The sequence below is a fragment of the Danio rerio genome, chromosome 16 (assembly GCF_049306965.1).
Source record: "Danio rerio strain Tuebingen ecotype United States chromosome 16, GRCz12tu, whole genome shotgun sequence".
Classification (NCBI taxonomy): Eukaryota; Metazoa; Chordata; class Actinopteri; order Cypriniformes; family Danionidae; genus Danio; species Danio rerio.
Window position 1 is genome coordinate 39,925,378 of NC_133191.1, and position 27,843 is coordinate 39,953,220.

General features: G+C 35.9%; 2 protein-coding genes across 26 annotated transcripts in view; one reads left to right on the top strand and one right to left on the bottom strand.

Moving 5' to 3' along the window:
• Window positions 1-966: 966 nt before the first annotated feature.
• LOC141378265 (serine/threonine-protein kinase pim-2-like) overlaps window positions 967-27,843 on the bottom strand; it is a 65,646-nt gene continuing 38,769 nt past the window's right edge. For 5 of the 10 annotated variants that reach the window (XR_012392359.1, XR_012392360.1, XR_012392357.1 and 2 more), the window contains 7 exons: window positions 6,375-6,463; window positions 6,236-6,277; window positions 5,186-5,311; window positions 5,008-5,039; window positions 4,195-4,450; window positions 3,961-4,080; window positions 967-3,680 (listed from right to left, as the gene is read on the bottom strand). Coding sequence is in view for 3 of the 10 variants with exons in the window: in XM_073926391.1 (XP_073782492.1) it covers window positions 3,577-3,680; window positions 3,961-4,080; window positions 4,195-4,450; window positions 5,186-5,311; window positions 6,236-6,277; window positions 6,375-6,463; window positions 6,780-6,867 (825 nt within the window). In the remaining 7 variants the exon portion in view is untranslated. Of the gene's footprint in view, window positions 3,681-3,960; window positions 4,081-4,194; window positions 4,451-5,007; window positions 5,312-6,235; window positions 6,278-6,374; window positions 6,464-6,779; window positions 7,012-27,843 lie in introns of those variants that run through there. The other 5 variants (XR_012392355.1, XR_012392354.1, XM_073926391.1 and 2 more) reach the window with 5 other exon arrangements.
• Window positions 7,684-27,843, top strand: part of LOC141378254 (uncharacterized) — a 45,843-nt gene continuing 25,683 nt past the window's right edge. For 3 of the 16 annotated variants that reach the window (XM_073926340.1, XM_073926331.1, XM_073926332.1), the window contains exons 1-10: window positions 7,684-7,770; window positions 9,677-9,840; window positions 9,938-10,145; window positions 12,322-12,397; window positions 23,903-24,073; window positions 24,235-24,757; window positions 24,913-25,057; window positions 25,161-25,582; window positions 26,338-26,425; window positions 26,557-26,704. Coding sequence is in view for 3 of the 16 variants with exons in the window: in XM_073926326.1 (XP_073782427.1) it covers window positions 25,562-25,598 (37 nt within the window). In the remaining 13 variants the exon portion in view is untranslated. Of the gene's footprint in view, window positions 7,771-9,676; window positions 9,841-9,937; window positions 10,146-12,321; window positions 12,398-23,082; window positions 24,758-24,912; window positions 25,058-25,160; window positions 25,599-26,337; window positions 26,426-26,556; window positions 26,705-27,843 lie in introns of those variants that run through there. The other 13 variants (XM_073926329.1, XM_073926339.1, XM_073926330.1 and 10 more) reach the window with 12 other exon arrangements.

The window sequence follows — 27,843 nt, forward strand, 5'->3', positions numbered from 1 at the left end:
AAACTTACACTGTTTATTTAACACTGTGCTTTAAAAGTGTGCTTTGACACATTCTTACATAAGTTCATTGTTCAATGCATAGTTAAAATAATACTTAAATATATTAACATCAAATGCTAAATAAATAAAATTTTCTCCGACTCCTGTGTGTAGGCTCAGTAAGTTGACTTTTATAGTGACGAATAATTTTTTACATTGCCTTTAAAGGGAAATAACTGAACATAAACATAGGAGGCTGACAAAAATGGTCGTTTTAGAAGAACATTTCAGATGGCGCTTAGAGGTTTTTGCATCTGAACTCTTCATATATAAAAGTATGGTAATAATACTTTTAATATATTTAAATTAAGTTAACTTTTGGTTAGTATACTTGCAATGTACTTATTTTCACCAGGGGTCTCTTTAACTCAGTGAACACTAGCTGGCTCATTTTACTTATTAGCTTATATTTGAGTGTACTGTGCTGTGTAGATGTAACACTAGCACAAACTGAAGCATAAGTGTGTTTCCATTAGTTTTCCACAAAACTTTTCTGAGTGTTGTTAAAAACTGTTGTGAAATGAAGACATTTCCATTCTAACCATTGTTCTTTGGCTAAAGCTCAACATTTGCTGGTCAGACACTGAAAGAGCCCTGGTGCTAGTTCAGTAGATATTATAGTAGGATTACTCATATCAGTGAACACACTCTTATATTTCACATTATAGTCACACAAATGGCAGGGCAATGTGCTTTAAACATTACATGACGCATCAATATTGTTCTATAAAGGCTAAATTGAGTCTGCAGTCTGTAAAACAGATCTTCTCTGTGTTGTTTTGTGTTGTGTTCACACTTATTGTCAGATCAACACACAGATAAAGTAGTTCAGGCATGTTTTGAGTGCATTACAGTGCCGTATCACTACGCTGAAGGATTTGACTTGTGTTAATGCAAGGAGCCGGTGTGATGAACAAAGAGCAGGAGTCAGAGATACAGTTTATTGAAGACAATAGTTTACAGTTTGATCAGCAGAAAACAGCTTCAACACACTCCATGGGGTTCGCAGGCCGCTCTGCATACAGTCTCAGTTTCACAGAAATGATAGAAGAGCAGCACACATGTGGTCAGTGACCAAATCAGATCATCAGGAATTCATACTTCCATTGTTTTCTGACATGATGCTGTTTTCCGCTTCCACATTTTTTAAAAATTATGAGACAAGTAAAAATATACAATCACAGTACATTAAAAAGAAAATGGAAAGACAAAAAGAAAACATTTTAAAAAAAGAAAACAACAAAAAAAATTAACAGTAGGGGTATATACATCACATATTAAAGAAAAAGATTATATAATTGACACATTTCAGTTGTTTTTAAAGCATTTTTTTGTAAAAGAGTTAGAAATTGTTTTAAAGTAATGCTGCATTTCAGTGAGCAAGATATTAAAAAGGGTTTTTGGTTTGAAAATGTACATTTATGTATATACAATTTTGTTAATAACATAAGAAGATTAAGAAAAAAATATATTTTTTTATGTATAGCATCCGTTTTATTATTAACAAAACATTTTCCCATAGTAAGGAAAAATCTTTATCAACATTCTTAATAAGAAAAAGAAAAATCGTTTCAAAGCAAATTAGAAAAACTGCATTGCCAAAATAAGTGAACTAGGCTTTTTTTTTTTGTGTTGCTTACAAAATGAACAATTAATATCAATATCTTTTTTATATCTTAATAAGAGAGTATTGACCGAGTGTGTATGGTGAATAGTTCTAAATGAAACTTCTATTATCTTATTTGTAATTAAGTAGCTATTTGGGATGAGCCATATTTGATTTCTTCAATCAATATCTGAAACAAAAGAATTCCAATAAAATAAAAAAAAGTCACATTTGGAACTGATACAGTTCCATTAGGAAATAACATCAGAACTTTTCAATGCAGATGGATGGGGCAACCATTACTGTTTCCAAAACAGTGAAAAGCCTTGGAGTAACGATTGATGACCAACTAAACTTCTCTGACCACATCTCTAGAACTGCTCGATCTTGCAGATTCGCACTCTACAACATCAGAAAGGTCCGACCCTTCCTATCTGAACATGCAGCTCAACTCCTTGTTCAAGCTCTTGTTCTCTCCAGACTGGACTACTGCAACTCTCTACTAGCCGGGCTTCCAGCTAACTCTATCAAGCCTCTTCAGCTGCTTCAGAACGCAGCAGCACGAGTGGTCTTTAATGAACCTAAAAGAGCACATGTCACTCCGCTGCTCATCCGTTTGCACTGGCTGCCAGTTGCTGCTCGCATCAAATTCAAAGCTCTGATGTTTGCTTACAAAGCGAATTCTAGCTTCGCTCCTTCTTATCTGCTCTCACTTCTGCAGATCTATGTGCCCTCCAGAAACTTGCGTTCTGTGAATAAACGTCGCCTCGTGGTTCCATCCCAAAGAGGGAAGAAATCACTTTCCCGAACTCTCGCGCTCAATCTGCCCAGTTGGTGGAATGAACTCCCTAACTGCATCAGAACAGCAGAGTCACTCGCTGTCTTCAAGAAACCACTAAAAACTCAACTATTTAGTCTCCACTTCTCTTCCTAATCTGCAATTGCCTCTCTGGCTCCACCGCTAACTGTATTACAAAAAAATAAATAAATAATTTACTAATGTTTTGCTTCGTACACTTTACACACCTGAAACTTGCCTAAAGCACTTATTCATTGTTGCTCTTATAGTTGTGTAAATTTCTTTTTTCGTCCTCATTTGTAAGTCTGCTAAATGTAAATGTACTGATTTGTTTGAAGAAGTTGCAGAGAAACTATATTTTCCTACCTTTGTAGTAGAAGCGTCTCAAGGGGGGAAGTAGAAGGATAGAGAATGCCTTGGACTAACCTAATAACTCCAGATGGTATGGCATCAAATACGACAGCAAATTCTTTAGGGGGGATGGGAGTATTGAATCGATTAAGAAATTTTGTTTATGAAATTGAGATAATTTAGCTGGTATTTTATCAGCATTATAGTTACAGAGTAATAACAATTAAGCCATCCAAATTAAGAAAATATGTAATTTGGAATAAAGTTCCAGATTGATGTTGGATTTTAGAGAATATTTTTTGTCCCATTTAATTTTGACAGTATTATTTAATGTACGGAAATCCAGCATATTAAGACCACCATTCTCAAAGCTCTTCATAACTTCTGCTTCCCACATTCTGCACTTCCTCCCGCAAGTGTCGCAGTCAGAGCTGCATGCAAATGAGGGCCGGCTGAAGCCTCCCCATTGGTCTATTAGCTCTAGATTGACACCTCCTCCCTCCAACCAATCAGGTGAGGAGGAAAGCTGACGTCACTCTAATGGCGGCTTCAACTGGCCCTCATTTACATGCAGCTCTGACTGCAACCCTCGCAGGAATTTGGGAAGCAGAAGCGGAAAACAACAAATGACAAACATCAAACATGGAAGAATGAAACCATTTCCTGCTGCTGAAAGCCTCTGCGTCATGCTGAACCCCTCGTGCTCCAAAATCTCCTCTAAAACAGGTCCTCTTTCAGGGTGGAAAGCATAAACTACACATATCTAGAACAGTCTTTATTTTTATTGGTTTTTTAGCCATGGCTGATCCAGAATCTGCTGCACTGTTTGCAGTCTCTGATCATCATCCCCAAGGGTAATGCAGGTATTCATAAATGCCATGAATTCTGTAACATTTTAAAAGAGAAAGTTAGTTAATGGTGGACACACACACACACAGCTCAATATTGACCTGAATGACTCCTGTTGTGCCCTAATGTTCAGTCTTCATGAAAATATAATATATATTTTCCTAATGTTGGCCTCATTTTAGAAACCGTCACCAAACCTCAAGATAAAGAAAAACATTGTTTTGGGTTTTTCTGCTGGTAAAATGTGGCCAGGGTCAATTCTGACCCATAAGTCAACAGGAGGGATGAACAGTGTCAGTCCCAGTCATCTTCTTACCTTCAGGTATGCTGGAACATTGTTTTTCTATTTCCCGCATGATGCCAAACAGCTGCTTCACTGTGTTTTTAACCGCCTTCTTTGGAGATATCCTTGTGTCTGGTGGGTATTTCTTTGGATCTGTCAGAAAGAGAGGTTTAGTGTTGAGCAAGCAGTTCAGCTAAAGCCCCATTCAACTGAGTCTCAGAGACTAATGAATGTTTTTCGGCTTCCTCCTGAAATAATCTGACTTACCATGACAGATGTGCATCCCACAGCCAAAATCAATTAGCTTGATTTGCAGAGGCCGGTCGATGACGAGGATATTACAATCATGAATATCATGATGACAAATTTTCCGCCTCAAGCACTCCTGCGCTGCTTTGACAATCTGCAGGATAAGCGTACGCGCGACTCTCTCCTCCAGGTGTTGGTGCTTCTGCAGGAAATCCTCCAGTGTTCTGCACGGGCCGAGATACTCCATCACCAACATTATTGTCTTACACACTTTCTGTAAGCAGATGCAATGAGTTAAAATAAAGCACACGACAGCAGTCCTCAGGTCAGTCTTTACTAGGCATGGGCCGGTATTAGATTGTGGCGGTATGATAACCTTGGATCAAAATATCACGGTTTCACGGTATTGTGATTACTGCTCTAATATGTAGTCTTTTTGAATGTCTGGGTAAAAGACAAACTTGTTCCCCTCTGAAAACAATATATTTTATTTTGTAATAGATTTATAATATTTTTTTGGCAGTAAACATGTCAGGCTAAATAATTCAAAAGATTAATTGACTTCTGCGGCCCTCATTTGTTTCAAAAACACTGATTTCTTTACTATTTAAAACAGCATTTTTGGATATTTATTCAGCTGGAGATACCGTTGTCCTAAAAAAACTGTAAATAATATATCTCACACAACGGTATTACAGAAAATTTGGCAGTTTTAAAACCTCGACTTTTCCATACCTTAAAAACAGTTATTGGCCCATGCCTAGTCTTTACACTGGCTTCCAGTTACATTCAGGATAGATTTTAAAGTAGAAATGAGTTTATTTTGCTTACCGCACCGGCATATCATTAACCCACAAGCTTTTCTGAAAACAAGACAAAGTTATTTACATGTCCAGAAATGCTTCTTGATTTAGGAATTTGAATTTACAAAATTAAAACGACAATAAGAAACGAGACAAACCCTCCTGCAGCGCATTGTGCATGAAATGTGCTGTATAAATACACTTACTCCTCTTGGCAATTTCTCCACTTTAACTAAAAACCATTCCTGGAGCTTGATGAGCAGCGGGCTGGGGGGATCTCTCACAATTGTCATCATGGCCACTTCGATTGGTATGGGTAACGGATATCCAGGCTGAAGATAAAGTGCACATTAGCTGCATATCAACAACATGTAATCCTGTTTTTCAATATAACTGTAAAAGAAAATCTGTAAATCAGCAGCTTTCCGTATTTTGTGATTCATGTTTTTTTTCTGTGTGTTTATTTATGCTTTTGAAATGCATTATGGGAGCTTGATGTTTATTATCTGCACTGGTTTTGTCAATTGTGATGTAAAAATCTGGTAATTCGGCTTCAGACGGTATTAGATTTTAATGTGATGAATTGCGGAAGCTTTGATTTTATCAAGATATTAAGCTGAGCTGTGAAACAGATTACTTTATCAGGTATGATTACAACAATACCTAGTGTATTGCTTATTAAATACATGTAAAAAAAGATTATAAAGTACAATAATAGGTAACACTATAATAAAGTATAAACTAAACTACTTTAGATAAATTAACTGATGTTAACGAGAGGACTTTACTGCACAGAGTTAACGAACCAAAGACAAACAGTCTCTGAATTCCCAAAGTCGTAGCCCAGATTAACATGAGAAAAGCATCATGTTTGAAAATAAATGGCTTAATAAGGGTTCAACATGTTGCAGAATAAAATAATCTTAAAAGACACTCTAAAAGTGTAAATAATAATTATTCATTATTGTGCATGTTCATTATTATGATATACTGAATTATTGAATATTGGCATGTGACTACTTTTTTCTGTTATATGTATATAAAGTCACTGTTAAACTGCAGAGTTAAATTTTCAGCATCAAAACTCGGCAGAGCACATATTAATTCCCATCATAACCATAAATAAACAGAAAACAGCAGTGAATCACAAAATGATCAGTAGATATTTGTATAACCACAGCCGCAGACAGACTCATCTATTAAATGTATTTTGTGATGCTTCAAATATGAATCACGCATGATGTTTTCAGACTTACCACATTGCTGTCAACTTCTGAAGTAGTCGACTTGATGATAAACTGTGGATGAAAAGTAGAATTAAACATGAGTGAGCAATCAAACATGATTTCTCTAAAGTTGATGTCCTCTAAACTGGACTAGGGTGAATAGACTTACCTGTTTGCCGTCCATTTTTCTGATACCACGATAGACATTGCCGTAGCAGCCAGCTCCAATATTTTCTTTCAGGTCATATTTTGCTTCCACTGAAAGATAAAAACAGCATGTTCATTTGAGACAGCTTCTAGTTATGCCTGAACAGACAGTATAAAAATAAAGCCATTTAACCCGTAACAGCCAACAACATAAACAAAGCCAATTTGCCCCGAATTAAGTTTTTTGAAACTTTTTTTAATTCAAAAGCCTTTTCCCAAAATATGTCAAAATAGTTTGTCACTAAAAAAATCACTCCATTTGCTGAAACTGAGAGAAAGTTGAGGCCAAATGACCCCAGTGTGTATGAAACAGCAACACAAGGGTTAAACAACATCAATCAAACATTAAAAATACATTCAAATGTACCAGAACCAGGAGAAGGCCCTATCCTCTGTCTACATGGCGGTCTTCTTTGTCCGGAAGGACCGGGAACATGTAACATACTTTTTTCCATTTATTAGCAGTAAATAACGCTCTCTAGGGTGTATAAATGAGTTTACTGCAGTTAATTATCTGAGTTTTCGCCTTGTCTGAGTATCAAATGAAAAGTTCCTCAATACACGTCTGTTCTGTCAGGCGTCTGGTGGATTCTGACACTCGCGGTGCAGAGCGCGTTCGATTTATGACGTAGCGTAGGGCCAGACCAAAGATGGGATGGGGGTCCTGTAGGTACAGGTGTTCGCGTTTATTCTTCAGGGTGTAAAAGGTGAAGTGGCATATTAACCTACTGTTTAGGGCTCGTGATAACATTATAAAATACGCGTGGACCTTATACAACTCTTTTGCCATCTCTGCATGGGGAAAAGAGGGAAGAATAAAGTTAATCACGCAAGGCCTGGCATGATTGATGTTTGACGGGTCCAACACGGCTGATTAATTTGAGGACTCTGCATCGGCCTTTAGCTCTGCACTGAATTTACAATGTAATACGGAATCACGATGCGTTGACTCTTGTCCAGAAGTCTGCTGCTAAGAAATCGAGAGCTCCGGAGTCTAATGTTAGTTGTCATGGAAACGAGGATGTCTTGGCGGCAGTACGTGAAGTTGCTAACCTATGGAATAAAATTTCTGTTATAATTATAAAATTCACGCATCTGCAATTATGAAACCGCAAAGGAAAACGGAACATAACTTGTGACGTTACTTTACAGACACGAAATAGTTTCACCACGGACACGAAGAGTACGAATCAAACAGCGACAGTCCACTGTCAAAATACATCACCGCGGTCACAGGCATTAATAAACGAGCCAGAGTCATCGATCACAACAGTGCGCTTGCGTGATGAGATCCTGAATCCTGACTGAAGGAAGCCCCCCGAACAAAATGTCTGGGCAGCTCCCACACACCGTCTCAGGTAAGACTTTTGTTAATCCCTCTTTGAGAACTGTCCTCCATGAGCTGTAATAAAGGTTGAGACTCAATGAGGTCCATTTTCGCTGTGTTTCTTAGACATTTTACAGAATCAAAATTAAGATCGGGCCGAGGATAGCAAGCTAAGTTAGCATAACGTAAGTGAACTTGACAGGCAGCGAGCGCAGAACTTCTCAGTGAATCACTTAACGGTGTTTAACTATAACATGGCATCTGTTGATTAAGTGTTTTTGAAAGCCAGATAGACTATTGATCTATTATAAAGAAGATATCAGCAAAAGGCAAGTTAAATATTTGAGGGTTTTTGCTTATTTTTATGACACTGAATCAAATCCATCAATTGTTTAAAAAACTTGAGATCTACGTTAATTTATCTTATTATCACCGAATGAGTGGGAAAATATATTGAATAATGTAATAAAGTCTGTGCAGATTAGCAATTGGTTAAATAAGTGACCCGGACCCATGGGCGTAAATCATGAGGGGCAGTCATTTAAACACTCGTATTTCATCTGAAAGCTGAATAAATAAGCTCCTCATTGATTTATGAGAGAAGATTATATGTTCAGATATACGTTTTTATATTATCTTTAAGTTAGCAATCCACATTACTAAGCAGAAATGACGTTTTTATATATTTATAGCAATTTACAAAGTCTTTATGAAGAGAATTCTTATCTAAAGTAGAGTAACCTAACTTAAATAATTTGAGCAAATAGCCAAAAAAGTATATTTTGTCTCATATAGTGACTATTCCCTCAAATCTACCTGCTCAACATAAGACTCGTTTCTTAGTATTAGAAAAATGCCCAATATCTATCTGTCTGTCTGTTTTTAATTAGCTCAGATTATGTCCTGCTTACAAGCACTTGAATCTATGAAAACTGATCATACTAAGATTTTTAGCATAATAGAAAAAGTGGACCTTTTAAAGACTAAAGACTTTGATATTATTTTCTGCTGGATACCAGGCTGGTCATATGGGATGAGTTGGAAATGAGCGTGCAGATAAAGCATGATAAAGGAAGATAGAAGTTGGAGATAACAGAACGTAAACTTCCTGTGTCTGATGTTAAACCTGTTTTAAATCTGTATGTTAATGAGAAATGGCAGATGGAATGGGATGAATGTAGGAAAAACACATGGTATGAAGTGAATCCATTAATTAATGAAAGGAATAATTACCATTTTGAAAATAGACATGACCAGGTTGTTCATACAAGATGTAGCATCAGACACTCATGGCTTACACTCGCATATTTATGAAAAGCGGAAGAAATACCTATTGGTGACTTGTGTAAAAATATTTTACCGATAAAACATTTTAATATGTTTAAAATATTTCCCGAATAAAAACGTTCTCTAATATCATGTAAAAATACACATTGTGTTTTTAAATGATATTGGAGAATGTTTTTATTCTGGAAATATTTGAAGTGAGCTGTTTGAAAAGGTGTTTTACAATATTTATCTTTAATCTAACTAAAAGATTGTATATGACTGTTTTCAGTGTTGTTGCTTGCTACTTGTATGTTTTTTGTTGTTATTTTAAAATGTATGTTTGCTAAGATTGTTTACTAACTGCAATGAGCGTCATCATGCTAACTGATATGATATGATTATAAATTGTATATTTAGTACATGTTTTTTGCCATGAATATAGCCAATGCTGCTGATATGGCATTAAAACCTAAATAAAATCTGTCCATCCATCCATCCATCCATCCATCCATCGTTCTGTCTGTCTGTCTGTCTATCTATCTATCTATCTATCTATCTATCTATCTGTCTGTCTGTCTGTCTGTCTGTCTGTCTGTCTACCCTCTTTAACCATTGTCAATCATAATTCTGCATGACTTACAGCTTAATTTTATGTTAATGTTTATCAGGTTCCATTTGGAGAAATAATATCTGCTGCTCAAAGCCTGGTGTCGAGGCTCACCAACACCCTAAGATCACCAGAGAACACAAACCAACTAAGAGAGATTAGTTCAACACAGAGAGAGAGGACAACATCAAGTTTCCAGAGCCAGTCAGTTCAGCAAGAAATGAGGTGTGAGATTCAGTGGATGACTGTATGTGTAGAAGAATCTAATGTGTTTTTTTCTCTAATACAAATTGTTCCTACACTAATGAGAAAATATTTGTAGGTCATTTCCTGGGTTTTTCTGAGAGGAGCGTAGAGGGAAAAGCTGTTTTGCACCATATAAGGGGCAATGTAAAAGCTTATTAATGTATTTTTACCTGCTGGACAAACAGCATGAAAAAACACCAAAAGGAGAGGCAGAAGTACATCTCACTATGGCTGGACTTGGAAGACAGCAGTTAAATGTGCAAGAAAATTTCCCCCATTCAGAGGTATGATTAAAGTTCCATGCCCTGTTATTTTGTATTTCTGTATTTGTTCCAAAATTATAATGTATTAATTAGGGATGCTCATTTCGGTTAATTTTGCTAACCGACAACCGTCGCTCATTAATCGGTTATTAACGGTTAACTGGTCAGATTACAATTAATTTTATATTTAACAAATTGACGTGTCTATTTTGTGTCTGACACATTAAATAATGCATTTTAAAATACTAATTTATTTTTATATGCTAGCACAGTGGTTCTCAAACTGTGGTACGTGTACCACTAGTGGTACGCAGGCTTCTTTCTAGTGGTACGCGGATGAATCAAATATGTAATATGTACATGCTTCATATATTTAAAGAAATTATCAAAAATGATTTATATACGAATATGATGACATAAAGCCTATATTTATGAGGTCTAGGCAACATTTCCAGGTGCTAACAAACCAGGAGTTATTTCTTTTTTAAACTGTACAGAGCTTAAGCTGCTTTACTAGACCTAATACGCTACTGTATTTCAAAACTGCTCATTATGGTGGTACTTGCAAAGACAATTTTTTTCCGAGGTGGTACTTGATGAAAAATGTTTGAGAACCACTGTGCTAGCATATTAATAATAGAACAAAACAACAGAGCATCTTTACGCACTTGCAGTGTTTAGCACAGAAGAACAGAATAAGAGAAGAACTAAATAAAATGAATAAAATAAATAGGACTGTCCTAAATTATTTTCACTTCAATAATTAATTTATATTACAAAACAAAAATACTGACTGATTCTTTTTAATAACCGGCATAGGCTGTTTTTTTTTCGCCAATCATGTTTTTTTTTTCTTCTGTCAAATAAAATCGCAGACTTTCTCAAATCGCCAGCTCCACGGAAAATATGCATTTATTTAATGCCCCGCTGTCATTATTATAATCACAAAACCTTTTTACATTTTAATAGAAATCATTATTTTAAAGAATATGTCCTGATATGGTTTCCTCTCTCTCTTTCTGGCAGTTCAAGTGCGCGCGCTGCGTGATGAAAAGACAACAACACGTGCGCATAGGTTGACTTTTTGTAAACAGTTTTGTTGTTTAAATATGATGTTACATTATTGTGCATACATGCTTTATAAGCTATAAAATAAAAGGTAAAGCCTATTTGTTGTGTTTATGATGCAGATCCAGGTCAACATCAGCGCTAGTTTGGCATCAACACGTCTGTTAAACAGCAATATTCTTCTTCCATTTTGCTTCTTTGGCAAATGTGTCTGTAGGCACGGGTTATACGTTGTCGTCCCGCAAGTTAAGTATGCCTTGCAGTTAAACAAGGGGCCGAAAACAAGGCGCACCTCACTGCCTTTATGTTGACAAGGAAAAAAGAAGAGAGGACCGCGCTTCTTCTCATGAAACGACTGAATCAGCAGGGTATCGATTGTGTCTGTGTTGTTACAATTGTAATATTTAATAATATATAATAAATTGATATTCAAGATTTGTATATTCATCCAGCTCTGGATAACTTAAAACAGCGATTAGACCTTCAGAGCGGCAATAATGCGTCCTGAAGTAAAGCGAAACGGCTATAAACTCTAGCAAGATAGAGTGATTATATGCAGAGCCATATTCCTTTATCTTTAAATAAAGTAGAACTATAGAAACTGTGTTCATCTTAACTGAAAGCTATTCGTGTTTTCTGGCCTCACGCATCGCGCACCTGTCAGTCAGTCAGCACGTAACGCCAAAGGGTTAAACAGACTATACGGTTACAGAAAAGTTTGCGTTATAATCCACTTACCTTTTAATACATTTTGATGCGATTATAATCCGCTATTAAAAACAACAACAATAACTGAATGTTTTGAATGGATAATGTAGCCGTGGCGGGATGCATTTTGGTCCCCGCCATGGAAGAATGAATGTAGCGGAAACCATGCTCTTTAAAACTTCTCTGTAGTTGTCTTGACAACACAAACTGCTGCTCTGGGATGAGCCGCGAGCAAAAGATGCCCCTCTTAACGCAAAGGCGCATTCAATCGGCCCCTTATGCAGCCAAACTAAAAATATATCAAATAATATGTTTCATGGTTTAACTGATAGCATTAATCGGTTACAAACGCACCCTTTTGGTTAACGGTTAATCGATTATATTGAGCATCCCTAGTATTAATATAATTGAACTGTTCAAGCTTTCAGATATACTTGTGAAATTGTTTCTAAAACTGGCCAACATCTGTGGTGGATGTTTGTTACGCAAGTTTTCAGGTATGTTCTTTTTTCTTCTTTTTTTGATGATGATGATGATGAAATGCTAATACACTCTCAGTAATTGTGCTAAAGCTGGGGCTTTTCAAAGTTTGTGTTTGTATGTAAAGCTCCACATTAGTATCTTAAAACCAAAACCTAAAGTGTACATATTGCACTCAAAAATACAACCATGTTCTCTTTTAACCCCTTGAAACATCATGGCAGTTTGTGTACCTTTATTTTTTTCTAGGGATGCACCGATACCATTTTTTTTGGAACCGATCCGATCTCGATACCAAAAATTCTGAGCATTGATTAATACAGATCTGATACTGTGCTGTTTTTTTTTCTAAGCATAATACAGTTTCTATAGCTCTGGTGATAAACTCAAATGATACAGTAGGTGAGAGTTCAAAGTGACTATTACCGCCGCGTCATATACCGCCGCCGTTTGAAATAGGAGCCGCTTTGTTTTTAGTGTATGACCGCAGTTTGTGAATGAGCCGCCAGGGGGCGCAAAGGGATGGGATGCGAACCGACAGAAATAGCCCACACAGCAGCCTTAAATATGCTTTTGTGCTTGTAAATGAGATTAAACAATAAGTCAAAGCCTTATAATTCCTTTATTAATCATTTAAAATTTGTTAACACGATTTATTGTTATTCTAAACTTTTAAGTGCAAAGAGGATTCTTTTTGAAAAATAGAATTGAAGAAGTAAAAGACAACTAAAATGAAAGCACAAACATTTAGTACAAATATTCTAAGTATGCCTAAATTAAAAAATTAAAGCAGTCTTTTAGCCTAAATGTAAAGAGATTTTCAGTGTTTGCTATTTTGGTAGGACTAACACAAGACCTTTTCATTTATGTTTTAATTTACCTTTTTATTTACATTTTCGTTGTTGATTATATTTTACTATTTAATTTTATGTCACAATTATTGTACATAATAATAAACGAATAATGAAAAATAATAAAAATAGGCCTTATGTATTTAAGGACATGTGGTGAAACACTAAGAAACGGTCAGGCGCATGGTCTAAAGAGCTTAAGTTGAATACTGCTTCATAAAATAATTTTGCCGCAGGACATATCTAGCAGGTTTACTTTTAATAATTTTCAGTTATTTTTTTGTTTCAAAACAACAATGTTCTCTTTAAAGTTCTCTTTAAAGTATAACTGTTGTTTTGTTTTTTTACTTAATGGCCCAGTATGTTTCGTATTTTAATTTCAATTTCAGTCACCTTGCATATGCATTTGAAATATAATGCGCGCATAACCGCGGAAAGAAAAAAAAACTGTCAAAGGTTAGAGCTAATTCATCAAAATTAGCTATATTAAAATACAGCATGTAAGTTAATACAGGCAGAGTGTGAACAAACTCAAGGCTTAGATATGCGCTTGCCTTTTAATGCATTTAAAAAGATTTGCGGCCTTTTTAGGCTACAGGCGACTATGGTGTATAATGTTTCTTTTATTATTTTTTATTTTGTATGGTAAAGAACAATGCACTGTATGTTATTAATATAAACTTAGGTTAAAATTTACTATTGATAAACGTGACCTACCTCAATCAGATCACTTAAAGTATAATAAAATAATGTTAACGTCAATGTTCTTCTTTTTAAAGTAAAATTGTTGTTTTGTTTTTTTACTTAATGGATCAGTATGTTTTGTATTTTAATTTTAATTTCAGTCACCTTACATATGCATATGAAATATAGGCTAATGCGCGCATAACCGCGAAAAAAGAAGAAAAAGCTGTCAAAGGTTTGGCCAGTGTGTTTTTTGTCTAATAAATGATATATATATATATATATATATATATTTTTTTTTTTACTTTAAAACTTTAAAACAGATTGCTATTTTTCTAATGACATATGATTTAATAAATTTGTATTTTAAAAATTTCTCTTGTTTGAATTTTTTAACTGCACTTTTTAGGAAATATTTTAGTACATCAAAAAGTGTGGTTATAATGACATCTGACTGGCTAATCCAGCAAAAAAGTCACAAAAATGTAGTATTTAAATCTCATAGTTAAATGGAAACTGAGGCGTATAACTGCAAAAAGGTCCACTTGAAAAAAAAGAACCATCCCTTTCACCAGGCTGGCAACGGGCCTCATGTGTGCGCATGAGTCGATATGTTGCCTGTTTTATGTTTTATTGTCTACATGCTACTATGATGTATAATAATGTTGTTATTGTTGTTTTGTCTGGTAACCTTAGGCTAAAACTTATAATTCATAAACGTGTTAGAAATAAAGCATGAAAAACACGTTAAAAACTATTTCTTTTGCGTATAATCGGGAAAAAACAGTCATACAGTTGGTTAAGAGGATATATTTATTCTGAGGAAAAAAAGCAAATAGAAATACAAAAATAGCTGAATGTTTTCTTTTAAGTTGTCTCTAATACTGAAGACGTCGGTGGGCGCTAACAGAGGTTCGTGTGGACCGTAGAAATTCTTTCACTCTGTCCTTTATGCGTTTGCTGTCAGCGCTGGTCAGGTATATATATATATATATATATATATATATATATATATATATATATATATAGCCTATATATATATATATATTAATAAACTTCACAGCCACAAATATAAATAACACAACTTGTACTAAAACTGGGCGAGGATTTGAAAGAATACGATGCTTGTTATATAATTTAAAATGTTTTTCCTCTTGTCCTATTTCTGCATACAAATTTTTTCACTCGCCAGGAACTTGCCGCTGGAGAGCACCGTCAACGATCTCAATCTTATGGCTCATTCTTCACGATTATAGAATTAAAATAATGGCGCGTTAGGTTTTTTATGCCGCGGGTGCAACCAACAAGGGTTGTGCATTTTAGTTTAACTTTTTGAGCGTTATAAGCAGTTCGGTGTTAGTTTTTATATAAATATATCAAGCCGAAACTAAACAGCGCATTCTCTCCGCCTCCTCGTTCATAACCAGCTGGACACGCTACTGAAGCAAGCAGGAGAGATAGCCTACTCCGTCATTCATAATCTTAGCTGATGTATCCGAGTCGAAAGAATATATTAAAGAGGAATGTTCTTTTAACAGTCCCGATACGTTTAATCTTTTTATTTTTATTTTTTTACTTTTTTTCCTGTCATTTCTCTTCATCAAATTATTTTTTAAGCTGCTTGATTATGTTAAAACAGAAAGCAGAGCCCGTCAATTGAGAGCGATGCATGTCATGTGTTGCATAATTGCCTTTTTTCTTGTGCGTGCGTGATCCATTTCTGATTCTTTTTTGCTCGGGCTCTCACACACAACCTTTATGTCTGCTGTGTCTTTAATATGGTGTGTAGATTATTATGCGTTATTGAAACATCAAGGGGGACGCAGCAAAGTAACTTATAAATTAAAATTGTATTATTTTATGCAACAGCCTTACATTTAAAACGGAAACATAAGGGCGATTATAAGCAAAAAGACCTCAAGGCTAGATGTTTTCTTTCCCTTTATTATTTATTTTTTTATTTTGGCGCATGTGTGCGATAGAAAAACTAGTGTAATAAGGCAAGCCATCTTTCCCAGACTCGGGGCAAATTCCGCCTTTCCTTTCACTCCGTTCCGAAGCCCCAGCTGGCCCTCCTGCCATCCACTGCGTAAAATATATGCTGGATAAGTTGACGGTTCATTCCGCTGTGGCGATCACAGACTAATAAAGGGACTAAACCGAAAAGAAAATGAACGAACGAATGAATGAATAAATTAATAATAATAAAATAAAAATAAGGTAATAATCTTTAAACACAAATGCCGCGTAAGCGGCCTTTTTATTTTTAGAGATGGTACATTTGAATTGCCTCTTCCCACTTCCCCCACCTCAAAATTGAAAGTTGCAAAGAGAACTATAGCTCATTTACACCTTGATGTGTTAGCCTCAATAGCAAAGAGCATAGCCCATTTACACCTCAACACAGAGCAAGTTTAGCGGAAGAATGTCAAATCAGAATCACGCAGATGAAGCACACCAGCTACTACTTTCATGAAACTATTAAATGTGTATTGTCATAAATTTGCTTATTTGCAGCAGCTTTTTTTCGCGCAACAGAATTGCGGCGTTGGGAAGCCGTCAATGAATAAAAACAGGGTCAATAGTGAAATCGGCTTTTTATTTTATCCCTATTACCTATATCAGTGCATTGAAGGCCTTTTATGGTGTCATCACGATAGAATAGCCTAAGTTATATTGAAATAATTTAAAGAACAAAGTTATAAAAACTCACATTACATAAATAAACAATTAAAAATATGTTTAGGTTGTCTTTATTTAATTGCCCTCGTGATGATGGTGTGCTTTATCATTTTGTGCGTTTTACTTATATTGTGATTCAAATGATGGATCTGCGACAGAGAAACTAGGGGTTTTGGGAAACATGCATCACTATATCCTTTTTTTTCCCAAACTGTGCATAGTTCAGCCGCAAGTTACTGTAGCCTACGTCTTTTTTTGGGAAAGCGCCCCATGTCCGCTAGTGCCGCGCGCCTCTTTCTCTGGGCAAAAAGGAGTTGATTTTTTAAATATTAAATATATAGATTAATTAAATATTCAGCAAAAGAGACATTTATTTCATATTTTACTATGCATTTCATCTGATAGGCAAATCTTTATAGCTTAATTAAACACATATTGTCAAAACCCACACATAGGCCTATTGTATGAAAATGAAAAGGGCCTTTTTTGTTATTATTAGACTACTATTTGTTATTTGTTGCCTAGGCTATTTTCACATTTTCACATTTGAGGTGCTTTATTGGTATGACAAGTAACTGTACATTCGTTTTGCCAAAGCAGTGCGCGTCTCACAAACAAGACAGTGCAAAAAGGGCAGTAGTGCAAACAAATATGAAAATAACATATAATAAAAAAAATGATTAATAAAAATAAAAATAGAATAAAAAAATAAAAATATAATAATAAAAATAAAAATAGATTTTTGATAACATAAAACAGTATAAAGGTAATAATAGTAGCCTATTATTAAAAGTAGGTCCACATAAAGAGTTCCAGCTTGTGTGTTGGAGACAGGAGCGGGTGGTTGAACACACAGCAGCACACACACTCCCCCAGTAAGATGGGTTCTGTTCGACAGGGACTCAAATTGTTTTGTATGTGTTGGATTATCGGGTAGAATTTCTCCTGGATCTCGGAGCAGGCCCGTGGCATGTGCAGGATAAATTTTTTGAAGAGCGGGACCGAGGGTGTGCCGCGTCGCGGGGGCACTTTTGATCATTTTGGAAGGGCACTAAAAAGGGCATGTGCACTGCACAGGTTGAGCCCTATGTGCACGTGCCTGTCTCGGAGTATTTAGTGCGCTTAGTTAGGATATGCAGCTCCGTCTCAATCAGCTGCTGAGGGCACAGCCGCTTCCCCACCGGCAGCCATGTTTTTTTTGTGCCGGCCCGTCTCTACGGCTGGCTGATGTCCGCTGCCCGCTTCTAACATGTTAGAAAATACTGCAAATCAAGCTGTCGGTATCTCCCCGCGGTTGAAATTGTTCGTTATTCGGAAAAAAAAAAGAATAAATATCAGTGCGCAAGCTTTCTAGATTTATTTTAGGCCTATATTCAGCTGTTTTAATCTTGCAATTCTGATAACTTTTAGAGATAATGTCTGTTTTTACCAACTTGTCTGTCATTTATTTCTCATTTGCTACTTATTTTATTAATTTGTTGATGTTAATATACTACATATAGTCTTGAATATGCATCTAAAATCCTTTGGCATTCAAATTTGCTTTGAACTTAAAAGAGAGAAAGAATCTGATTTTACCTGTCAGAGCACATTGCATATGCCTTTTTTAAAATAACATTTATTTAACAAATATTTTAGCACATCGAAAGTAATTAAATTACCTGTCTTTTGATTAAAACCTTTATGCAAAAAGATCAGAAAAAAAGGCAATATATGCGACATGACATCGCTGTCATGCCACGATTTGAGGATAAATTCGCTTTTAGGTGCTGCTTTGAATAAAATAAAACTATTAAAAAGCACATTAAAGACACTCATAAAATAAAACATTAATAAAGGAGTATCTTATGAAAAAAACACCAATTGACGGGCTCTGCTTTCGGTTTTAAAAGAATCAAGCAGCTTTAAAAATATAATTTGCTGAAGAGAAATGACAGGGGAAAAAAGATTAAACATATCGGGACTGTTAAAAGAACATTCCTCTTTGATATATTCTTTCGACTCCGACACATCAGCTAAGATTATGAACGACGGAGTGTCTCTCCTGCTTCAGTGGCGTGTCCCGCTGGTTATAAACGAGGAGGCGGAGAGAATGCGCTGCTTAGTTTCGGCTCAATATATATTAAATTAAAAACTAACACCGAGCTGCTTATAACGCTCAAAAAAGTTAAACTAAAATGCACAACCCTTGTTGGTTTCACCTGCGGGATGCACAATGAACCTAACGCGCCATTATTTTAATTCTATATTCGTGAAGAATGAGCCAACCGCATATGCTTAGTCCTGTTGGTCGGGACTCTCTGCTTTATAACTTATTAGTTTATTACAATAATCACACTTAGCTTTGCCATCGTTCTTCACCACATATAGCCACTCAACACATCTTGCGGTCCATCTTTAATGTTTAGATTATTGAAGGTGCTATTGATGTTTTGAGAAAAAAAAATTAATAGTACTGAAACTAAATTATTAAAAATAAACTTGCGGGACTTCGTTTATGTCCTGCGGCAACATTATTTTTATTACACTTTAAGTGATCTGCTTGAGGTAGGTCACGTTTATCAATGGTAAGTTTTAGCCTAAGTTTACATCAATAACATAATGTGCATTGTCCTTTACCATACAAAAAAAGAAAAAAAAAAAACATTTATTTATATTTTAAATGCATTAAAAAGCAAGCGCATATCTTAGCCTTGAGTTTGTTCACACTCTGCCTGTATTAACATAAATGCTGTATTTTAATATAGCTAATTTTGATTAGCTTTAACTGACAGCCTTTTCTTCTTTTTCCGCGGTTATGCGGCATTATATTTCACACACATATGCAAGGTGACTGAATATGAAATTAAAATACAAAACTTACTGAGCCATTAAGTAAAAAAACAAAACAAAACAGTTATACTTTAAAGCAGAACATTGACGTTTTGAAACAAAAAAACGGAACTGAAACTAAATTATTAAAAATAAACCTGCCAGACTTAATTTATGTCCTATTTTCATTATTTATTTATTTTCATTATTCGTTTATTATTATGTACTGAAACATAAAATGAGATAGTAAAATATAATCAACAACGAAAATGTAAATAAAAACGTAAATTAAAAACATAAATGAAAATATCTTGTCTTAGTCCTATCAAAATAGCAAACTTCATCTCTCTATATTTAGACTAAAAGACTGCTTTATTTATTTATTTATATATATATTTATTTATTTATTTATTTAAGACTACTTATTTATACTGAATGTTTGTGCTTTCACTTTAGTTGTCTTTCATTTCTTCAATTGTATTTTCCAAAACGAATCCTCTTTGCACTTAAAAAGTTTACAATAAACCAGGTAAACAAATTTTAAATGTAAGTTGAGGTGATCGCATGTTCACAACTGTGAGGTGATGTGCTCTACCGGCAGGATAATCTATATTATTTTGCTGTTTTTCATATGCGCATGTTTAGGATTTGAGATAATAACATTGCCATGATAGTCAAAGAAATCAAAACATTATTTTCACCCCAACGCAATTTAATCGGGCACTGAAGGCTAATAACTTAATTCTTATATTTGCTTTTTGACTTCTCACCATGTATCTTTTCTACAGCATAGTATAGTGTAAGAGCATGTCTATTACCAGAAAAACTCAATTAAAATTATATTTTAATTGAACACATCACATCACACACAGTAAGCTACGCCTACAGAACAGTCTGTTTAGCATTGTGAAAAGGCAAAGCTGAATATCTGTGGTTAAAGTGCCACCCAGCGGTCAAATGCTGCTGGCGCATCAAGTAACGCCATCGCCGCGGTATGAATGGCGGCACAAGGAACACATTGAAGTAGTAACATCTGTAAATCTTCTTTAGTAAAAATAACAGACCTATAGGCTGACTGTATATGACAAACACACAATCTAACTAAACATGATGCTTGCTATAAACTATAGGCTACATTATTTGAGCATTCATTATGACATTGATATATGTTGTGGTCCAGCTTATGTTTCCTTTTTTGAGTGAGACGGAGAAAGTTTAAAACAAGGTCCACTTATATGCTTCAGCGCCAAAACACAAAGTGGTCTGTTGAATAAAGTCTTAATATAATTAAAATGACAGCAAAATATTCACAGTTTCAGAATAGCCTATATTAGGCTACATCATGTTTAGTTAATGACAAGTTCAGTGAATGACAATCCATACTGCTCCTGTCAGTTTCACTTTTATTAATATAATCAACTACTTTGACCACAATAAGCCAGGCTTTACTAACTATTGGCAGCACTTAAAGTATTCCCCTCAGAAGAAGAAACTCAATCGGACACTTTCAAAAACTGAGCAGCACAAAGAGGAGAAATCAGTGTGTTGATGATCTGTCCAATGTATTATTAAGCTTTTTCTAATTCAAAGTTTCAGGTAGGCCTACTTTGTGTGTGAATACCTTGCAATTAGGGCTGGGTATCGACCGAATCGTCTTGCTACTATCGAGTATCGAAAAATTCTTTTGCGTTCGGTACCAAATTTCGATACTCAAGGGTATAATCTTGTCAACGTCAGTGAGCTAGAAAATCTGAGCCATCCTTAACGTGACCGGGTCAAATGCTGGTGATTGACTGCAGCGAGGCTGTCTTGAAAATCAGTAGTTTACGACGGTCACGCGCACTCACTCAGAGCTTGTCAAATGTGAGGCTGTAATGCGTACACTACTACACTTTAGAGCATAGCATACATTTAATGCAAAGGATGTTTAAGTAATCAAAAGTATGGCTACATTATGCAAAGATTGACGGCAACAGCGCACGATGCAATATCTGTAAAGTTATCGCGACCAAGACTGGCAACACGTCAAATATGATAAAACACCTGACACAGGGTCCCCGCGGGGTCTTAAAAAGTGTTAAAGTCTTAAAATAAAAAAATCGAAATTTATGGCTTTAAAAAGTCTTAAATTTGCTGTTCTAGGTCTTAAATATTTTTGCACAGGTCTTTATTTTTGTTGTTATTGCTAGGTTTTTGGGGTGTTGTAGTTCTTTATTTCACTAGTCCAATTGTAATTTGCATTACAACTACAAAAAGGTCAACTTTCAATAGCCAATCAGCTTTCTGATATTAAACCCAGTGCGCGCGGCAAATGTGACATCATCGCTGTGTTTGCGGAAGTTCGCTTTGAGTGCACGCAACATGATTTCACTGACAAACGTCGCAAGTGCAGTTTTATAAGTAAGAAGTGCTGTAATACGAGAGAGCGAATCTCTGCTCGCGCGCCGGTTTCCTTTTGTTCATGGACAAAACTGCTTGCGAGCTCTCAAAACACTGGCTGCTCACGTGCGAATGATCTGCTCTCGCTCAGTCAGACTCCTTTCGTGCTTTTGCTCTCCAAAGAAGCTTCAGCATACTGTAGTTGTGTTACAATAGCAACTATAGAATTACCACAACAGAGTAATTGAAGTACTTTACAAAACACTTTACAGCAGACACTAGTTCACTTTATTTTAGTGATAAAATGGGATTGATAGTAGCATTTATTTAAAGAGTGAATAGTACAGTAAGCTATAATACCTAAAATACCTAATTTATACCTATTATTACCTATTTTCTATCACGGTTACATTTCTGCTTGCCAGAATGACCAATAATTATTGGCTAGAAATTGCAACAGCCATCGGAAAGGAGGAAAGTTTTTGTAAAACTTTGGAAAAACCTGAGGGATAAGTTTGTTAAAACAACAAAAAAAGAGGCCCCCAAAAACATCTTCAATGATAATGATTATCTTTTTATTCGTCTGATTTTACTTTCTGTTTTTTTGGAGCGCCGCCTGTCATTAAAAAAAAATATCTCAATGGTGAACGTGTCAAGTATAAAAGCCTTAATCTGTTTTGTGAGTTGTGCGATGCGGTGCCAGGTGAAAGTATAAATCTGCATAAGATGTTTGTTTTTTCTGTAGTTCAACGGTGCATTTAATCTGACTTTACCACTGTTCAATTTAAATAACTTTGTTTTACCCCTAATTTAATGCTTTTACATTTTCTCTCGTGTGTTTTTGATATTGCGATATAGGTCTTAAATGTAATACTTAATGGTCCTAAAAAGGTCGTAAAAGGTCTTAAATTTGACATTATGATATCTGCAGAGTCCCCGTGACAGTACACAGAATTAATTTACGAGCAGAAAGTTGCTCCGACGCAGTCATTATCTTCATCCTCTTAGTATTTTCCTGACTCAGGGCCTCCAACAACGTGCCCACCACAAGCGTCGTCTTCCATGACTGATGAGGATAACTGCGCGATGGTTGGGGCTCCGAAAGGCAAACAGACATACAAAATCAGTTTTTAGCACTTCTTGCTTGTGTACCGTTAAAGCTAAGGCCCAGATTACACTACCAGTTAAATGTGACCCAATTCCGATTTTTTTTGCTTAAACTTGTGACAATGTGGTGCAATGTGGAAGAGAGAGCGTGTGTGGATATTCCGACGTGGGAAAAAACAACAACAACAAAGGAAACATGGAGGACGGTGGTCAGTCGCCATTATTTGCTCCCACTAGACCTGAGATCTCTCTCGTACCACAAATTCCTCTCAGTGGTGTAGGACATCATACAGCATATAAACAATAAGCGCTAGCTGCGATGCAGGCCCTTCCCCACCTCCTTCGCCTCAAAATCATTTTCAAGTTGGGCAAATTCGTGTTGTAATTTTTACGCTATTAACGTTATCAATGCACGCACTGCGGGCTACACATAGAACAACTTTATTCCCTTTAACACCAGTGCGCACACAGGCTACATCTTACACACACACACACATCAGGGCCGTACCATTACATAAACTGCGTGGGGGTAAATCTGGACTGAACCATTTGCTGCTTATACTACACCACGTATTTCGTAGAGCTAAAAAGAAAATTTCTTCCATCGTGGCTAGTGTGGCACAGATGCTAGGACCCGCCTTTATGCATGCATCATAGGTTGTATGGCAAGTGTAAACGCATGAATTCAATATGGGTCACAATTAAAAGAACGTGTAAACGGACAGACAAAAAAATCTGAATTGGGCATCAAGACCTGACAGTGTGAACGGGGCCTAAGTTTGTGCGGGGAAAATGTATTCATTCTTTTTTTGGACCTAATGTATGCTGTGCAGCGTTATGTACTGATCCGATGGCTTTAAATACCTAGCTAAATTGATACTAAAATGCTTTAAGGTTAACGGTAAATGATAAAGTTTACCTCACATTAAACTTGTCTTATTTAAATGTCCTTATCCTTGGCTGCATTAACAGTTTAGCTTTCAAGTTTTCTTCACATTAATGTTATAGTCTGCTCCTGCTGACCCTGGAATTAGGATACCATCAAGTGATAATCCATTGCACTGGCAGAAAAATGAACAAGGAAAGGAAAGATGAATGCCACAGGGCCGTTACAAATTTTATTGTTAAAAGTTTGCTGCCTTTTTCTCCTGTGGAGGCTTCATGGTGGAGCTAAGAACAGTAAGCTGTAAATGATGTTGTAATATTATTACCATTAAGGCTGTTGGCCATGTTTGTAGGTAGTCTCTTAACCTAGATAATTTTTAAATCTTTTTATAGTAAGCAACAATGATAAAATAATGCTAATGTTACTTTTTTGTGTTTGATGATGTCAAATATAGGGAGATGATAAGCACTTTAAACCCCAGATATCAGTCCCCCAGCCGAGACATGCTCTCAAATACCCTCATACCTGCAGTTGAAAAAGAAAATATCAAGAAAGAGTTGCAAGATGTGAGAGATGTGGCTGTGACTGCTGATGGCTGGATCAGCATTGCACAGGACCACTACCTGACAGTGTCACTTCACTTTGTCAGAGAGGGTTCCATGAAAGACATACAAGGGCAGTATACACATCCCAGACAGGGGACATTTTAGCAGAAGAGATAAGAGATATTCTTGATGAATTTAATATAAAGGATAGAGTAGTTGCTGTGACAATGCAGCAAACATGGATGTAGCAGTAAAAAGAGATGAGTATTAAAAAAATTGGCTGCTTTGCTCACACTCTCAATATTGCTGCTCAGAAGCTTTCCACAATTACCTCAGTCTCACAGTGGGCAGGAAGGATCAGAGCAATGGTGGTGTGGCTGAAAAGATCCACCCTGGCTAAACCTATCCTTAAAGAGAAGCAGCATCTTCTCGGTAGGTAGAAATCAGAATAGTTGAACCTTAGTGCAAAACTCTTTGGCCAAATAGTTAATAAAAATCCTTTGCTAAATCATGCAGTAAAACATTTCTGCAAATAAACAGCCACTTTGATAACCAACACAAACATAAATTTCTCTTTCCCATTTTAGGTCTTCCAGAACATGCTGTCATCCTTGATGTGAAAACAAGGTGGAATAGCTTATTCCTCATGGTGGAGCGATTCCTAGAGCAGTTCCCTGCCTTCCAGGCCACCTCCATGGACCATCGTCTTAAGAAATTAATGGACAAGGACAGGTAAAAACTCTGTTCTCATTTTAAATGCTTATTCAATTTTCAGTGTAAACGATTTTGCTCATGAATCTATAGTCCAGCTAATGAATCTGATCATATTTTACAGACTGCAGAGAATTTCTGATGAGGATTTTAGAAAAGCAGAAGAGTTTGTCAAAATTACAAAGATACTTTACACTTCAACCCTCTGCGTCTCTGCTGAAAGGAGCCAAAACTTGGGTCAGATTCTGCCTATCTTAAATAAGCTCCAGCACCACTTCACAGTGAATAAAGAGGACTCCTCCTTCACAAAGACCATCAAGGACCCTATCTGGAATGACCTCTCAAAAAGATACCAGGGGTGCAGTGTAATCCTGCTGAATTTGCTCTTGTTTTCATTAGAATTATTCAGTGATTGACTCAGTGTTTTTGTCTTGAATATCAGATGGATGAGAGGGCACAGCCTTGCATCCCAGATTCAAGTCAAAAGTGACAAATGAAGTGTGGACCAGACTGAAGGAGGAGCTAATGAAAAGGACCTTAGAACAGGTGTTACTTCATATTGGTAATATTCTACTTCACTTGAATTGTAGATCAATATGTGTTGTGGTAAATATTGACTTCTCATTAATTACAAATTATCAGACCAGAGGTTTTGAATATCAGAAAATAGACTTTATTCTCCATAATAAAGCCGAGAAAGAGCAGAGCAGACCCCAGAGCTTTCTGAAGTCTCTCCTGGACACCTTCTAAAGTTTCAGTGTGTTTGTTACAATTTTTATACAGGATTATTTGACACACCCCTAAGTCTCTTTTTAACTCTTGACCATTTTTGAATAGGTTTTTAGTCTAAGGGGTCCTGCTATTCTTGGCTCTCAGCCCACTAGCTCATGTCAACAGAGATGTTACAGGTCTATGTCAGCAAAGTATAGATGCAACTTATGCAAAGGAACTAAGTGTTTACATACATTGTCATGATAGGATAATAACTTGATAATATGTTACTCATTCTAACTTCTGACACATATAGCTTCATAGAAGTATTTAACATAAATAATCAGTGCTTTACATATTCAGTTATTCTACACAATCAGTCACTCAGCCTTCTCCTAGTGTTGCTCCTGTGCAGGCATACTCATCTTACACAGACATATCACTGTATTTTTAACACAGGCTGGCATGTTTGCTGCAAACACTACATACATTTTGAGAAGAGAAAATTAACTGCTTTACACTTAGAAAATACTTCATACAGAGAGAATAGAAATCTTCTTCAGTGTGACCTAGTTTTTTATTGAATATAGACTCCGACTGAGCAGATAGAACAGGCACTTAGCAGGTAACCGAAATGACATCTCTGATGAAGACAGTGCATCTGCAACAACAGCACTAGTAAGAAAATATAAAGAAATCCTATTTTTTCCTATTTAATTTTATTTAATTCAGAAGAAAATTAACTTGTTTGAATTTATTTTTTATATAGTTTTATATTTGTCTTTATTTCTTTACTCATTTGTTAATAGAAGATTCCAAAGCTTTCTGCCTTGAGGAGCTGTTTGCTGTGGAGGACATGGCAATTGAAGCAAGAATGCAGACCAGCGTCAGCAGCACTACAGAGGAGATATAGAGATAATAAATAAGTACAGACTGCTTCCGTCTACACTGTCCTCAGTAAGTCCAGTAACCTGGTGGTGGGACATAAATGACACTCTGCCAATGCTTTCAGAATTGGCATCAAGGTATCTTTGCATGCAAGCATCATCCACAACCTCAGAGCGTACATTTTCCACTGCTGGGGACATTATCAGCCAGGAGCGGGCTTGTCTGTCTCCTGAAAAAGCAGACATGCTCATTTTTCTGAAGAAAACTGTTGAGTAATTTCAGTTGATCCTAAAAGATTAGTTCACCAAAAAATGAAAATTCTGTCATTAATTACCCTAATGTTGTTCCAAACCCATAAGATCTTTGTTTATCTTCAGAACACAAATAAAGATCATTTGGACTTAATCCAAGAGCTTTCTGATCCTCCCATAGATTTACTGGATAAGCATTTATCAATGCCCCGAAAGGAACCAAAAACATAATGTGGCGAGTAGGGTTGGGCATCGTTTGGGTTTTTTCGATACCGGTGCCTAATCGATACTTTTAAAACGATACCGGTGCCAAAACGGTGCCTGAATCGATACTTTTTAGCCCCAAAATGATGGTGGATGACTCTACAAAATAATTTTATTTGACAAAATATTTTTAAAAATAATTTTAACAGAACAATATGATTACAGTTTAAAGTAAACATAAATTCATACTGTATTACATTAATACATTTCCTTTGATCATTTGTTGGTGAGCATGAATTTAAGATTTGCATTATGAAATTACATTAGCTTACTATTAACCTGTGGGGGCGGGCAGGGGCCACGTACTTTTAGGAGCACATTTTAACATATATATCACAAAATACTTAACATTATTCATAGTCATTTTTGTTCATGCATCACTCTGCAGTCTTCATAAACAAGATAATTAAATAACTTAAACTCAAAATAATCTTCCTTGTTTATTTATTTGACAAGTAACGTTATACGGGTGTTGGAGAACACATTTCTAGCATTCAAGTACATCAAGGCACATTGCTGCACCTGTAAACTTTAACAGGCCTACAGCTGAAGTCGATTTATTTTGCCCTCCCATTCATTTACAATAATGTTTCTGAAAGTGTTTACACTGTTTCCTAAAAAATAATTATTCTGGAGTAATAATAAGTGCTATTTTTTATTGTTTATTTCGTGCATTAATAATGACCTAAACAC